This window comes from Pollachius pollachius, assembly GCF_949987615.1.
Source record: "Pollachius pollachius genome assembly, chromosome: 18".
Taxonomy (NCBI): domain Eukaryota; kingdom Metazoa; phylum Chordata; class Actinopteri; order Gadiformes; family Gadidae; genus Pollachius; species Pollachius pollachius.
This window is the reverse complement of record NC_136951.1, coordinates 9,648,047-9,664,543: the sequence shown is the minus strand read 5'-3', so window position 1 is coordinate 9,664,543 and position 16,497 is coordinate 9,648,047. Positions and strand designations below refer to the sequence as shown.

Genomic DNA, 16,497 nt, shown 5'->3' with positions numbered 1-16,497 from the left:
TACCGTAACTATACTATAATATCGGCACAGTTTATCTATTTATTGTGTTTGATATATGGAGGAACCAATTCTTAAAGGGAAAGTGAAACCAATAAAAAAAAAGGAAATTGTCAGTATGGTAATTAAAGCACTAGACTAGACTGAATATATATATATATATATATATATATATATATATATATATATATATATATATATATATATATATATATATATATGTATGTGGTTGTTGTATTAATTACGTACTTTATAGTGTACCCCACAAGGGGGTGGTATGGGGGAGAGGATTTGTGGTCCGCGGCTCCTTCCTGCTGTTAGAGTGGAAGGAGGCCATCCTTAGCACTACCAAAACCTTCTCTCCTGCCTTTCCACTGATCCGTCTCAAACATACTTTGCAATCTCGGTGCGAACAACGGTGTCCGAGACCCACCACAAGTGCACACGCAGCTCACCTGTGAGCAGCTGTAGGTTGGGCAGAGGCTCGGACAGGACGCCCCCACACTGCTCCTCCACCGGTAGAGGAATGACCATGAGGCCGTCGGCCAGCTGGGGGAAGTCTTTGATGAAGTTGTTGTCCCTGTGGAAACGAAAAGAGGAGAGAGAGAGAGAGAGAGAGAGGGAGACATGAAGGGGCATGGTTGATAGTGGAGAGTGGATGAGGTGTTTGAATCACGGGTCGAAGACTTCTGGTTGTCGGGGGGATCAATCCCGGACTACCTGTGGGCGACGGCGTCCTTGAGCGAGAAATGTCTCAGCCCAACCTGCTTGTTGAAGGCATTTCACTGAAATTCACTGTAAGTCACTTTATGGCTCTGCTAAATGCTATGAGGAGGAAAGAAGCGAGGCAGTCGTTTGAGAATGACTGCATGAAGATTAGAGGATCAAATCACTGCCAGAAATCTCTGCCAAAACTATAAAGCCCTCATTTTGTTATTTTCCCGTTGCATTTACTCAATATATATTAGGGACATATTAGGGAAATCCTTTTTGTTTCATTAGAAGGCATAATGATGCCTGCTTTGTGTAATATTCAATTTCAATTTGTGTGAGATTTGTTTAGTCAATATTTGGTCATGCGATTATTTTCCACAATCGTAATTGTCACGATAATTCACCGAATCCGGGTTCCCTTCAGGATACAAAGTTTGGGAAGCAGTTGCAGAACGTGTGCGTGTGAACGAGTGTGTTGTTGTGTGCATGTGCGTGCCTGTGGTTGTTTATGTTTTTGTGTGTATGTGTGTGTGATGTGTGTGCGATGTGTATGTGCATGCGTGTGTATGAGTATGTATTTGTGTGTGCATGACGTGTGTGTATGTCTGTGTGTGCATGTGTGTGTGTTTGTGTGTATGCACAAAGTGGGTGCATGGCTGTGTGTCTGATGCTTGGCCACTCTTTAAAAGAACCAGTAGTGTCCCCCAGATGTGGGACATGAAGAACTACTGCCAGTGGAGATAAGTCCAAGCCCCCTAGAATCTTTGTCTCCCTCGCTTTATCTTTCTTTCTGTTGGAGAAAGATTAGCGGTTGCAACAGAGCAAGGAATAAAAATGCGATGGAGAGACAGAGAGAGACTGAGAGAGAGACGGAGAGGAGACAAATAGAAAAAGTGGAAACGCTGGAGCACCCAGGAGATTAAAATTGTCAAACTGAGAGACTCACATAGTGGACTAAAATGAGTTTCTGTGAAACTCAAAGGCATTCTCTTAGCATAACTGTTTTACTAATCTTATTCTTTTTGCAGTTGCTCTGTGTGCTCAAGTGCATGCATTTTAATATACTCTTTCAGAGTGCTGGCACTGTAAACGGCCAATTTGAATACCACATTGCGCTCTTAATTGCATCACATTTTAACCCTAAGGCGTGCTTCCGTAATGTGCTTCATTTCACGTTGAGGCCTGTGGTGCCGGTGCATTCTGGGAGCCCAGTGGAGAGCCAGCAAATATATTTCCCATAATCCTCTTTTATGAGAGACTCTGTGAGCACAGACCTTGTGCCACAAAAACAGAGCAGAGATGACTACTCTCGCCGTATCAATTCTTCATCCTCCATCTCCTAACCGCTTCCTGTAATCTCCCTTTCTCTCTCCTTCTGGCTCTCTCTTCTCACCTTTTCCTCTAATCCCCCTTTCTCTCCTTTTCTGTGCACTTCTCTATCCCTTTCTTTCTCTCTCTCTCCTTTCTCTCTGCCCTGCTCTCTCTCTCGCCCTTATCGTCCTCAACACAGAAGGCATTAGAGGCTATTTCGGCCGTACTGTTACAGTGGAGGGATGGATGGACTGAATCAAGGACATGGGGGGATGAAGGGATGAGAGAGAGAGAGAGAGGGAGGGAGGGAGAGTGCCAGAGAGTGCGATAGAGAGGGAGAGATAGAGGCGAGGAGGGGTGGAGGTGCAGTAAAAAAGATTACCACTGCCCATACTCTCAGAAACGTATTGATTGCCAAATTAAATCAGCCGGCTTTGCACCCGCGCAGGCTCCGCTATAGCCAACACACGGTGTTCGTAATGGACTTCCCAAACCCCTACATGGACGCCACTTCGTCCTTGACAACCAACCCACTAACGCTTGGAGCTACTTCCTTTTGTAATTTACTTTGTTTACGTCCTTGATTTGTTTTTTAAGGCTTATCCCGGATTACAGGGGGGGTGGGGGGGGGGGGGGGGGAGAAAACCGAATAAAAGAAAGAAAAGAAAGAGAGAAAGTAAATTGCCTTTACGAAGTTCGCTCGTGAAACCGTCGGCGCGACTTCCTCCGTGTGAAGGTTAAAACGTGATAAGTGCAGGACGTGTTTACTGTAATGGCCTTAAAACGGTAATCAAGCAGTTGGAATGCCGTCCGTAACTTATCTCTCTTTATTAGACGTCGTGAAGACGAGGCACAAGTAAAGGCCACTTGAAGAATGTTAATGAAGGCACTAGGTAGTTATCCTTTATCATCGAGTGGTTCGCTCACAGGAGGACTAGGCCTGTTTTGGTCCCATCATGTATCGAAAGACAAGATAAAGGGAAGATAACGTCTGGACATATCACACCTTCTACCATTAAAGCTTTCAGATGGAGAATCAAATGCAATAATTATTGCATTTGAAAATTAGTTTGAAAGGAAGGAACGTTGGGTGAGTAAGATGGGTAAAACCATTGATCCGATGGGAAAAATACATTTGATCCATTGTATAGCCCTGCATTCAGATCTTCATTTTCAGGAGATTCACAGCAGCGTATTTTAGTCAGTTGGTATCAACATCTAGTGTAGCTACCAGCTCTGCATAAAAGCGACAATGCACAGGGGTATCTGGCTGGTAGCCGGGATCCATAAAGTAAAGTGCATAAGTGAAAGGAAATCTTAAAGGGTAGTGAAATCCCTGAATCACATTTTCTCAGTAGAAAAACCTACTACAGTTAGGGTCTCACCAAGTGTTCGAAGAACATTTCTGGCTTCTTTTTGACTGAAATGTATAAAGTTGATAAGTGGGGGGGGTATTCTCTGTAACGTACAGAAAGTCAGCTCCTGCTTTTCTTCCTCAGAGTGGTTGTTTTCAATTGGCCACGCACCCTAGCTCTAGCGAAGGTGACATTTATTCTGACAACACCTAAACGCTAGCCTGGGTATACCCATGCGGCCTTGCACGCGATTTCATTTCGCTCTGCTAGGCAGCCTGGATTCCATAGATCCGATTTTCACCTGTGATAGGGAATCAATTATAGAACGGGGAAGGACGGCAAGACGATGACGACGTCTATGCGACACACCCATACACCCGACACACCAATACCTTTCGATGCAGCCTTAGATAGTGTTCTAAGTAGTTTACAATGAAAGTTTATTTTGAAAAAATAGCAACTTTCGGTGTTAAACTCTTTCATTACCAAGAAGGATGTCTTTGCCCTGGTACCAACAGGCTTTGATTGGCTATGAGCTACGTACAGACTCATATGATAGACATTCGTAGCGCCCAATAAACGGCTCCGGGCAGTCGTAAACCACGCCTCAAATACGAGAAAATTTATGTGTGGTTCCCGGAACTCATCTCAATGTAGATTGAGGTGAGGTCTGGCGTTAGCCAGGCTACCTAAATGCACTTTCTTCTACGGAACCCCATGTGTCCGGGTTTTCCCGAAAACCTTTACGACTGTCACGACTGCTCAGACGAAACCACTGAGGTTCGACTGAGTTCACCCCCCTCCCTCCTCCTTCTCTCCACCTTCTCTCCTTGTCAATCCCGTTTCGATTTGCTGCTCCGCTTCCAGTCATCCACGTACCCCATTATGTCACTCCTCCTGGGATCGGCAGGGTTTTGTTCAAAAGCGCGGGCACACCGGCCCGCGACACATGTGCCCCCCCCCGAAAGACCCCCACCACCGCCCCATCATGTATTCTGCTCATCACCCCAGGAGGACGGGGTCTAGCCTCTAAACAGCCGTCTGTGTGTTTACTGATGTTTCATTCAGTACCCCTGTGTGTTCATTAAAAAGATAGGGATGGGGGGGAGGGGAGGGGCGGGGGCTTTGGGGGACTGTGGTTAAATGAAATCTGAATGAGCAAAGGGGGAGCAAAGGGGAGCCGAGGGCAACAGCCAACAGCGCAGAGGCAAACACACGCTGAGGTACCTCTGCAGCGGTGGAGGGGGGGACGGACGGGGACATGTTTGAACAGTAACTGCACCTGGCTGGAACGCGCTCTCTCTCTCTCTCCCTCTCGCTCTCTCTCTCTCCCCCTCTCGCTCTCTCTCTCTCCCCCTCTCCCTCTCTCTCCCTCTCTCTCTCTCCCCCTCTCCCTCTCCCTCTCCCTCTCTCTCTCTCTCTCCCCCTCTCCCACTGTTAATAACGATCAACACACACTTGCATGAACACACGCACACTCAAACACGCACACATAATTTTGCATTCACACATGCTATAGCACAAATACAAGGGTGTTCAGATATACATACACAGACACATATATATACACACATTTCTCTCTCACACACACACACAAACACAGGTTTGACGATTCTGACAACCATCAAGAATTGTATTAATTAAAATTCAAATGTTTCCAAAATGGAAATTTCAAAGCAGGTGCATTGCCAGTGCATGGTCACCGTATCAATGTGTAGCAGCGGCTGGTTTAGTGGAGGAATATCAAGGCTTTCAGAAGGACACAAGTGATGTCTTAATGTGCTTATTTCTAGTAGTAGAATGATTGAGCTCTCATCTAGCTACACACACACACACCACTCTGCTTCTCAAGTATTGACCCGAAAACAACTAAACTGAATAAAATCAGCATTACATTGTTTTTTTTTCCCTTTTTAAGTGTGGACATCAATGCCCTTATCCAACAATAACCTAAAAAATATATATATTCCCAGACCAAACCTGATTTGGTGGTGATAATAATCTTTCTAATAATAATATTATTAATAACAATAATAATGAGGACTTGTTCTTTTAATCTGTCTGTCAGCTCATATGAATGTTAGTTCTGGTCCCAATGCATGAATAAGTGTCTTTGTACTTTGCTTATGTCGAGAGACTGCATGACTTCCTTGATTTTTAAACGAGATGGCACATTTCATAAAGTAGCGTTCAATTTAGACACTCAAAGGGGTACTGTCATAACAGATAAATTATATTCAAATATTAATTTATTCCCCTCCCATCATTCTGAATATTAAAGGGTAGAAAGGGTTGGAGAAAGAAGAAGCAGTAACCGTCTTCACCAGTAGAGGCCAGTCTTTATCTGTGCAAAGGGACATCCTGAGGTCCCGACCTAAATACCCCAACGTACACGCTATGCACACACACGCACACGTACACATGAACGCACACTTACACACGCACGAAAACCCCCAGAAAAACTTAAACTTTGAAAACACATTATCTTCATTAGGTTTTTCAACCAGTCAATTCAGTTTTGTCATTAACAAGCCTAGCATATCCTACTCTTGCCTACCCCTTTACAAAGTTCAATACCAAAAGTCTATTAAAATTGAACCAAAAAATAATTTACTATTGAAAGATAAACCATTCTGCCACTCAAGTCTTTATCGTTTATTTTGCATTGGTAGTAATTGTTAAACTAGCGAGGCTTCAACACTGAAAAATCAACCGCTCAACACACGTACCCTTGAACACATGTTTGCGGCACCCACATCCCTGGATTATGAGTTGCTAAGCCGACACGTCAGTTTTAGAAGTTAGACTTTCACTTTCTCCCCTACAAGCCGCCCATACCAAATCAGGAAGCTAAGCCGGAAGCGAAGAACGTGACATCAACGGCTCGATCCAGCAAGGTGTGATGTTTCCAAGAGCAGAGTAACAAAGAGAATCAGTTACTTGTGAGTTGTGACAAAACACCACATGACTACAAATAACCTCCCCCCAAAAAATGAACATTCGTTTTCACCCCCTTCCACATCACACCCAAAAAACTAAATCACAGCATGTTTCCTGGGATAAACACTCTTCTGTTACAAAGCTTTTTTTTGTGTGTTTTATTTTGTGTACAGCTACACAACGGTTTCAAAAGAGTTTCTGTTAATCCTACGCTCACACCTCTACCGCCTGATGTTCACACGCAAAGTGTCTCGTCGCTTCCTTCACCTCGGGCTTCTGAGAGCTCAGTGCCGTGTGTTGTATGCAGAAAGCGACATTAGCATAATAAAGTGAACTCTCGCGCACACACACACACACACACACACACACACACACACACACTAAGACTTAGCATGCGACTTGTTTCCCCATGATATCCAGAATCTTATTAGTCAACAAAACGGTTAATTATATTCAATTGTTACGATATCGACTCGGCTGTGCGTGTCGGTTTCACTTCTGATTCCTTTCCAGAATCCAAGCACTCGTTCAACATTTAAATATTGAAACTTTTTAATAACATACCGCGCGGCGCTTTGCATTATTAGTTATGGGAGGCAGGGAGTGTGAGTATTAACGTTGAATCTAATGAACGGTTTAAGGTCTAACCGGAGGTCTAGTCTGTGTCCTTTAATGACGGCGGCGCGCCTCAGCTGTCGCGAGTTCCACACGGCGCCTCTCCCTCATCGCTCGACCGCTAACGGCTACCGCTAGTCTCCACCGGGGATGTGGGGAAAGTATTGGAACGCGGCCCTACCGTGTGTGTACATCTGCCAGCCCGCCTTGCTTTGCACCTGTGTCCTTGCTCCCCGCCTCGTAGCGTGCTCACGCACCTGTGTAGGTGTGGAGCTGCTTTTTTTTTCCCTGTGTGTGCTTATCTCATCATCCCACTGCGTTATGTAAACCAATGTCTGGATCGGCTGTGTAGCTCTCAGAACAAGAGTCCACCAAGTTGCTGAAATAAAACACTTAATCCCCCAGTCCCCCCCCCCCCCCCCGACATGCCTCAGGGGCCTCCCAGTATGGGGTCTCTCTGATCACCATCCCTCGACGCATGAGATCAGAGATCAAAAGATACGAATGATCAACTTCTCCATGTGCCTGATTGTGTTGTGAGGAAGCATAACTAAGGTTTAGGGTACAAAGACACAACAAAAAGAGTTGGAACCCAAAAAAAGGGGTCAGCTGGCACCATGGTGTTTTCCGCTGCGTTTCATCCTTCGTGTGTTGTTGGAATACAGACTACGGGAATCAAGCCTAGATTGCTCGGAGGAAGAAAAAACAGTTTTTTTTTGCATTTCGGATTCTGTTAAGTCTACTGAACTTTGCAGAACACAGCGAAAACAAACAGTCCCCCGTCAACGCTTGGTTTTACCGAGACAGTGGTACTGTTTTTCCTGTTTCATGTTCCCAAAGTTTTATGTCTTGTATTATTGGGTGTACATGTGGAACGGTAGCAGATGCTCTTCAGCCCAGACTTGGGTAAATGCAGTTCAGTTAGCGTGAAATGTGTGTTCTCTGGGCCTATCCAACAGGTTCCAGGATAACCCACTCTCAACCACAGGACTCAGTCAGCCAACGCTTCGGCCATGCTCCCTATTTTTGTTGGTATTGAAAACAAAATGTTTATATTTGTGTTTTTCTAAAATAACGAGTAACAAAGTGGGTTCTTAATGTCACCCAGACAGACAGACAAACATAGACACACATACTCACCCTTATACTATACCCTGCATTTTTTATGTGCATTACAGATCATGGTCAGAGAGAATTAGCCTCTTCTGTATAAATGTTCCACAGAGAGTCCTGCGCAGCGCGCTCTCTCTCTCTCTCTCTCTCTCTCTCTCTCTTTCTCTCTCTCTCTCTCGCTCTCTCTCTCTCTCTGATCTAAGTAACCAGTCAGGAGGTTGTCATGTAACAACAGGCGTGGGCGAGGATTATGCTGCATGTGGATGTTAGCACTGTCCAACCCCATATATCACAGTTCGAGGAAAAAGAAGACATCATACAAATCCACACGGTGCAAATCAGTGACGTTAATTCAGTGTGTGCGTGTATGTGTGTGTGTACATGAACACTCATCTCGCCCCTCAGTTCCCTCCTCTTGATAGAAAGGGACAGAAATTTCAGAAAAACCCCAAGGAAGCAATTCAAAATATATTATGGGCTTTTGTTAAGCTTTCAGTTGTCATGGCATCCTGATTTCGCCATGAACGGAATAATTACCCCGTACTTCGAAACAGCTGAACAAAAGGCAACATTTTGTGTGTGTGTGTGTGTGTGTAACTTTGTATGTGTGTGAGTGTGGGTGTGTGTGTGGCTGCCTGTTCCCACTGTAAGAAGCTCCCAGAGCCAGCAAGCCAACCTCAGCAGTACAGGGGTTGTCTGGATTATTCACTCGGGTAAATGTTTGAGAATGGCAAGCTGATAGGTCAATGGGAGAGACAGGGCTTTGGGTCCTTCGTCCAATCAGCCGCCTTCAGAGCTAATCATGCCTGCTTTGGATATATTCTCCTCAAAAAGTGTATGGAGAAATGTAATATTTTAAGAGAAATTTTGAATTGTTATGCAAGGTAATTACACAGTGTACAAACCTCCATAAGAATATATTACTTTCTTCTTTTGCAGACTAGGATTTGGGTATATACACCAAATTAACTTCACAAAATGATTACAATTACGGAATTCAATCAGAGGTACCCAAATCTATTTTCATGGTACCTTACTGCCAATCTATACAGGCTTTATATCCAAGCCTGTATCCCACTGCGTCCCTTTTCTTTTCAGCTGCTTTTTAATGCAAGTTTGAGTTATGAAAAGCATACCCAAACTGCCAAGCAGCCATTACCCCATGCTGCGGCTGGAGGTTGATCAAGTTGCATGAAATGCACTTTAATAGCCAGAGTAATATCTGCTGTTTAAACTAATGCTGGATGAGAGGGTAGCCTGTCAACTTAAGTCATTATAATTATTGAAAAGGAGCAGTGTGGCCCCTCTCTCCCTTAACTCCCAGATATGCGGACGCACACACACCAACACACATACACACCCACACACACACATACACATACACACACACGTTTAAACAAACCACTCATCACCTTGGTGAAAGAGGGAAACAAGACTCTCGCATGAAGGATTAAGGAGGTAGTGGAGCACAGCGCGAGAGAAACTGAGACGTTTTGGATGAGGAAAACCAATCAGATCTGTTTACGGTCCACACTCACATCTTTCATTATGATTTTTATTGCAGTGGCGGTCTGCTTCCGATTGACAATCTGACGACCCAGATGGTGGCATCTTCTCATGCCCGTCATTGATTAGCGACGAATGAACTGGAACTGTCAATGAACAGGATTCACTTTTGGAGTGGATTGTTAGTGTGAATTGCAGAGATTGTGGACAGCAAAATTTGGAATTGATCATTGAAGCATAAAGCAATCGATTTGTCCATCCGTCTTGCTCTCTAGTTTGCATTCTTGTATTTGTCTCTTGTAACTGTCAACGGAAACTTTCCTCCAGACACCCACTTCTATTGTTTGGAGCTTTAATACAGACAATCAAGCATTGATTCCAATCAGTATCAGCAGTGATACAAAAAATAAATGGAACTATTATGGGCTGGTAGCAGACTCATAAATCGTACACAGATTTCAGCTTGTATCAAGCCTGGGAAGTCCAAAAGCCCCAATCATCTAATTAGAAACTAATTGACTAATTTAGATTCTGAACCAGATGAATCTCGCAATCGCATGTTTTGTTTGCTCTGCAGATTAGGTCTAGCTCCCCTCCCATAAAAACAGAACTCTGCCCGGTACGAGATAGACCAACCAATCACAACTGTTTATATAATATCAGGCGGGATAAGTATGATGACGGTGCAGAGGAAAACAACAACAAGGACGGCTGCCGCAGATGGAGAACGGTCTGACAATCCGCCATCGAGGCTGTATTAAACGAACCAGGCGGTATATTTTAACTTAAAGAAGACCAAACGACTGCCCTTAAAGGGGACATATTATACCACCAGGTGTGAGTGTGATTAGCCTTACAAGCCGTTTCGAAAATCTGCCCCATATGACATCACTAGTGGGCATGTCCACCTAGATCTGTGCTGGATAGATCAGTCTACCAGCCTACCCAGTGGACTGAAGTAAACCTTGCTCATCTATGCTGCACAGATCTAGGTGGACACGCCCCCTATTGATGTCATATGGGGCAGATTTTCGAAACGGCTTGTAAGGCTAATCACACTCACACCTGGTGGTATAATATGTCCCCTTTAAAGCTTTTGTTAAGAGGAAAGATGTCTAGGCCGTACTTCCGACAGGATTAGGTAAAAGTAGAATTGACCAACTGGCCCTGCTCAGTGCTGTGTCACCCGTTTCGTTGCTGTGATTAGTTGTAGGCCTATCCAATCGAAAATGAACGAAGATATTCCATACTAATTGCTGTTTGCAATTCGTCTGGCATTATCAAGCTACGAGTAATCAACCATCAGCCTTTAATAGAATGAGTTGAATGAGAGTCAAGTCATAGTCCGCGAAGCGGGAAAAAATGTCAACTGACACCTGAAAGAATAAACAAGAAACCACTTGGTCAAAAGAGGAGGTCCAATCAACGGACCTACTATTCATGTTACATCATGGTTCCCCTTTGATTTATAGGCCAGGCTGAGGCCAATTAAAATAAAAAAGGAATTCCTTCAGGAGGCAATGAACAGTGCCCTTGTTATGGCAGAGGAAAAGGTTGGCAAATACGTCACTACTCTGAGCCTGAACCGATTGAGCCCATGGGGATAATGAAAAATTAAACACCAAGAAGATCTAACTGTCAGGTTGGAATGCATATGGAACACATAAGACCTTAAAAGACCAAGACTATTCCCTGTTTGAAGATAACACCGGGTTGTCGTTAAACCAAACACCTCCGATGGGTCATTAAGGAGCAGGTAAGGACTGGTCACCTTGCTTAAGGATCCATAAGGGAGTGAACCCAGACCCTCTCAACGGAGAGACAAACACCATCTCAATGCTATATCCTGTCCTATATTTGTACCATACAATTTACTGCCTGTAGGTCGTTTTTAGTAGATTTAAGACTAAATATTGTGTTTATTTGAACATTTAGGATATTTAGCAGACGCTTTTATCCAAAAGCAACTTACAATAAGTACATTTGTCAGAAGAAAGAAAAACAATATATCACTGTCAGTACATTAGGATGTTCAAAGAACAAGTGCCAAGTTCTAACAATTGCTAGGTTAACCCATTCCATGTGTACAACAAATATAGCTAGGATAAAAGGCTACGAGTACTAGTTTTAAGTGCCAGGACATACAACATACCATAAGTGCGTAAGAGGGATGAGGCTATGCAGAGTTAAGGTGAACTCTGAACAAGTGAATCTTGAGTGTCTTGAACCGAAACAACGTTAAATTCTTCACTAGCTTTTCATTCAAGGGTTTATTCTGTGAGTACAACTCGTCTCTTTAGGGCACTCTTTAGTGTCGACAACTAGCAACACAATTTGAAAAGTATGACTGAAGTGGGAAGAGCGAGGAAAAATGTAAAGTAGAATGCAAAAGATTACCGTAACATTATAAAGCCCAATATTGTCGCTTTCCACTGCTCAGCTACACAGCCCCTAGATCCCCATGACTACCGGTACGGGCCTGTTTGATACGTTCCCGCCTGTTTCCTAGCGAGGCACAGGCCTGACGTTGGACAGGCTGACACACATCAGCATGTGCCGGGAGTCTTTGCAGTGCTCATGCCAACGCTCGGAACCTGACTGTCCTTTTTGCTATCGCAAGCAAGACAGCCAACGGCTTTTCCCTTCCAAATGATATCATTGTAGTGTTACGACTGACATGGGCACTTGCCACTTTTAATGCGCTGGTGTCATCTCGGATGCCATGTCTGAATGTGATATGATGTAATTGGAGGAAAATTGAAAAGTGACGGCACCGCCTGAATGCAAAGCGAGGAAAATGTATCCCAAAAGTGGTATCTTAATTAATTTTGCAGTCATTCCTTTTCATGGCAGTAAACCTTTCCGGCTGTAATGAGGGAGAAAGTCCTGGGAATCGGTTGGAAGTATATTTATGTACAAATAAATACATAGCTATGATAAATATATAGCTAGATGGATGGTAAAAGTATTTATTAAGCCCGGGCTTTCCAATTCGCAATCCGGAATTATTAACAGTTTTGTAGAAAAGCCTACATATATTAGAGGAAGAGAACAGATGTAAAGGGAGGAAGTCATGTTTCAAAATGGGGATGTCATGTTGAAATATAAAAAATGGAGGTTAGAAAAGCCATACAAATTACAGCGCCCATCCACTTTGCCGTTCATCACTGTAATTCATAATAAATCAAACATATCTGCTTGAGATTGGCCTGAGGCTGTATAGCTGACATCCAGCCGCCTTCAGCAACAGTGAGAGGGCAGGTGAAGCCAACAGTTTGGATGGATATCATCGTAAATCATCATAAAAAAAAAGAAGCTTTAATCCAAAGCAATTTACAGTGAGTCATCTTTCAGAAACATAATTAATGAATAGGTACACGTTTGGGCATCTTTCTGAAGGAAGCCTACAGCACAGGTATAGACTGCGCGTGTTGGGGATTGAACCTAGGACCTTGTGGGCGGGAGTCTCGGACCCAAACCACCTACTAGACTTTAGTATCCGCCCCCAGTGTGTTGCCGCTGTGAGGCACAGAAGGCTGAGAGTGCCTTATTTATGATGCACGCAATTTATGGCAGTGCTCTTTCGCCTGTTTCCAGTCTTTTCAATTTAGAGGCTTCTCGTGGACCTGGCGTATATTTTTTTATCAGGGGAGCTCAACGCCGGTTAAGTTAATTACCAACACACTGACATTTATCCACAGTGGCTCTGGGGGATCCTTAACATCTCTGAAATGGGGGGAAATAGTCTTCCCATACATTATTCCCGGAACATCTCAATGGACTAGTGATCAATCCATTATGCATTTAAGAGATAAATAGACCCCAAAACTGACGTGGTAAACACACTTTTAAATCGACCGAAACACTGTTTAATTTAGGTCGATTTGACTGCTGGCTAGACTTAAAGTACAACTTGTATACAATGGACTATAGTCTCTCCTGGGTTCTCATCGCACGTCTCCAATCCATCATCAAATGCGATGGCTTGCAGTGCGGTAACTTTATAGTTAAAAGCAAGCGGGGGAATATGTGATTAAATGAAGAGGGTGGCTCCTGCCAGATACTATTCAATCTCTGAATCTCTGTTGTGATGGTATGTGCAGACGGTGCACTGTGCTTTGGGTTTTCATTTAATGTAATCATCTGACGGATGTGGGAAGTTAATTGCGCTGAAGCGGTCTGTTTATTAGAGTTTATATTTAGCACTTCGCTTTGATTATGGTGGCAGTTCCGATTCTTTCCTTGAATGAAAAAATGAAACCCACTTATATACATCACGCTCACCAGCACACCTGGAGCACACAATAGCCCTTGACAACTCAGATTAAAGTGAAGAAGTAAAGCATGACTTCAATTATGTCACAGTAGCATGGAGGCGTCCTTACATGTGCCCTGCTCTTGGGGTCTGTCCCAACACAAAGGCAGGGTTAAGGCCCCCTGCTGTAGGGGTGAGGGCACTTGTCAAAAGATGGGTCATCTGTGCCCACTCTGCAGTCCAGAAAGGTTAATCCGCAGACCGACCCACACACACACACACACACACACACACACAGTCCCACACACACCACGCACGGGCACACACACACATACACACACAAAGATAAGGACATACAAACACACACACACATACGAAGATTGTAAAGAAAATTGCGACATGAGCTAGATTTTTCCTCATCGGCTGAAGCCTCTGCACTTTTTATGTGTGCTCTCTTTGGGTGAGGTCGCTGCTCATCTGTTATTTGATCAACTTCTAAACTCCCACTTTTGTTCAACTGTTTTGATCCATTTTGTATTTTAGATTTCAGTGTCCAATGTCCTTCCCCTTCTTTGTCACGCTATATCTCTCTCTCTCGGTTGTTTCACCTCTTCCATCTCCTCACCCATCAACTCCTCTCTCTCTCTCTCTCTCTCCCCCCTGCTCTACTCTTTGCAGCCAGACAGCAGGTAGTCAGAGAGTTGGCTCAGTGCTTCTCCCTGACGTGAGGTGACATTAGGTCTGTTTGGTGCGGCTCTGTGGTGCATTGTGATTTAGCACGAGAGGTCTCTGTGCATCTGACTCAGCATTGATCACACACAAGCACACAGACCCAAATACACAAACAGAAAAATATACTCAGGCAAACATATGCACAGAGATGCATACACAGAGAGAGACACACACACACACACACATACACACTGTTGTGGAAATCACAAAATGCACCTGACCTACCTCCCATCCAGAGCAGTGACAGCGGTGGGGAAATAGAGAGGCTTTTGGGAAATAACCTAACTTCACTTTTTTATTTTTTTTATCTTGTTCCTTGTCAAGTTCGCTAAGTGTGTCTCTGTGCCTCCGTCGGAGACAGAGACCGACAGCACTATAAGAGGGTGCACAAAAACCTTTTAACAGCCTCCAGACTCTACCTTTAGGCTTTAGTCTGATCCATACTGTCTACTGGCATCCCTCTGATGAGCCCCGGACAATGCAGCCATTGGCATTAAACACCCTGATTCATTTGTGGAACAATGACAAACTAGGTGCCAATAGACAGCATGAAGGAAGACGTAGATTGTAAAAGAAGGACAACTCAAGCTTCTCAATACATCTTGATTCTGAGTCCGATGGTCAGACTCCTGCTACTTAACACCAGCTGCTCCATTCGAGGAAGGCCTCCTATGCGATACAAATGTGACAGCGAATATATGCATTTGATTATTAAAAGTACAATCCGTGAGTGCTGTTTGATTTGAATATAAATCGCATTACATATGTATTCAATATAAATATAAATGTCTTTGTGCGTCCCTCAATGTATGCACCTTCACACCTGCAACGAGACATTTTCCATGTAGCACTTTGGCAAGTTCCGTTCTCAGGCTGAGCAAAGACATTACAGATCTGTTTTTGTTCCTATCTTACTGGTCTCTTCGAGTAAAGTTAGCCAGTATTTTATTTTTCGAGAGAGAGCACCACACGCCTTGCCAAGTTCAATTATCAGTTCCTCAATGTTCCGTATGGCCTCGCACTCATTGAAACCAACTATTAACCTTCCAAAAGTGGACGGACCAATCAGAGGCAGGTGGAGGGCGTTATAGTTCACGACAGGTTGGGCGGTTATTAGTTGAGAAGCTTGCAAGATCAGGAGGGTCTCACGAGCCTCCCACACATACTCACACCCCAGATACAAAGATGGTTCTTTGGTTAAGAAAGAACTTCCGGGGTGATTAACCTTGGGTTGCCAGATTTGCTTCCTAGATAAGTAGGTATATTCTGTATTAGCATTCTGAAGACTCATTAGGCTTGTATGTGTTGCCACTGCTCCCTGTGTCCACTGCACTGTGAATGTGTGTGTTTAAGATAAAGTGTTAGCTTGGACACCTTACAAATGACTGAATTAATAGGTTTTTTTTTATTTAAAAGTAAATTGAGAATATTTTACAACTGTTACTGACTGTATTCTTTTTTTTGTGTACGCTATGGAGTATTGTCCCTAGGCGTCGATTTCGCTGGGGATGCTGGGGACGAATACCTTAAAAAGAAAAACATTTAAAAAAAAGAAAAAGTTCATAGCAAATTTAATTCTTGACAGAGGTGCCAAGAAATCCACAAACAATATCCACATACTGCTACTACAGATTGTCTGTGAACAATTTGCAACAATCGTAACATTGGGCTACATTCTAGGAAGAGGGAGGGTTGGGTTGCCTCCCTCTGCGGCATCATAGTTTTGGAAAGAAAATTGTGAGAGCTGTCAGCCCAGCATGGACAATGAATGATATTAATACCAATACTCTTTAGCTGGGCTGCAATGATGAGGCATCAGACAATCAAGTCATTTTAGCCTGAATGCAAACGTAAAAAGCACCAGAGCAGGTTGCTAGTACCATGGACAGTATCAGAGCGATAACCTGTTGAACTAAATGGATGTGGTAGGCTACACCACGGGATGCATCTGCAGACCAC

General features: G+C 43.8%; 1 protein-coding gene across 1 annotated transcript in view; it reads right to left on the bottom strand.

Moving 5' to 3' along the window:
• astn2 (astrotactin 2) overlaps window positions 1-16,497 on the bottom strand; it is a gene marked incomplete at both ends in the record, with an annotated part of 274,785 nt that overhangs the window by 62,045 nt on the left and 196,243 nt on the right. The window contains one exon of the mRNA XM_079755910.1: window positions 453-577. Within this exon, the coding sequence (XP_079612036.1) occupies window positions 453-577 (125 nt within the window). The remainder of the gene's footprint in view (window positions 1-452; window positions 578-16,497) is intronic.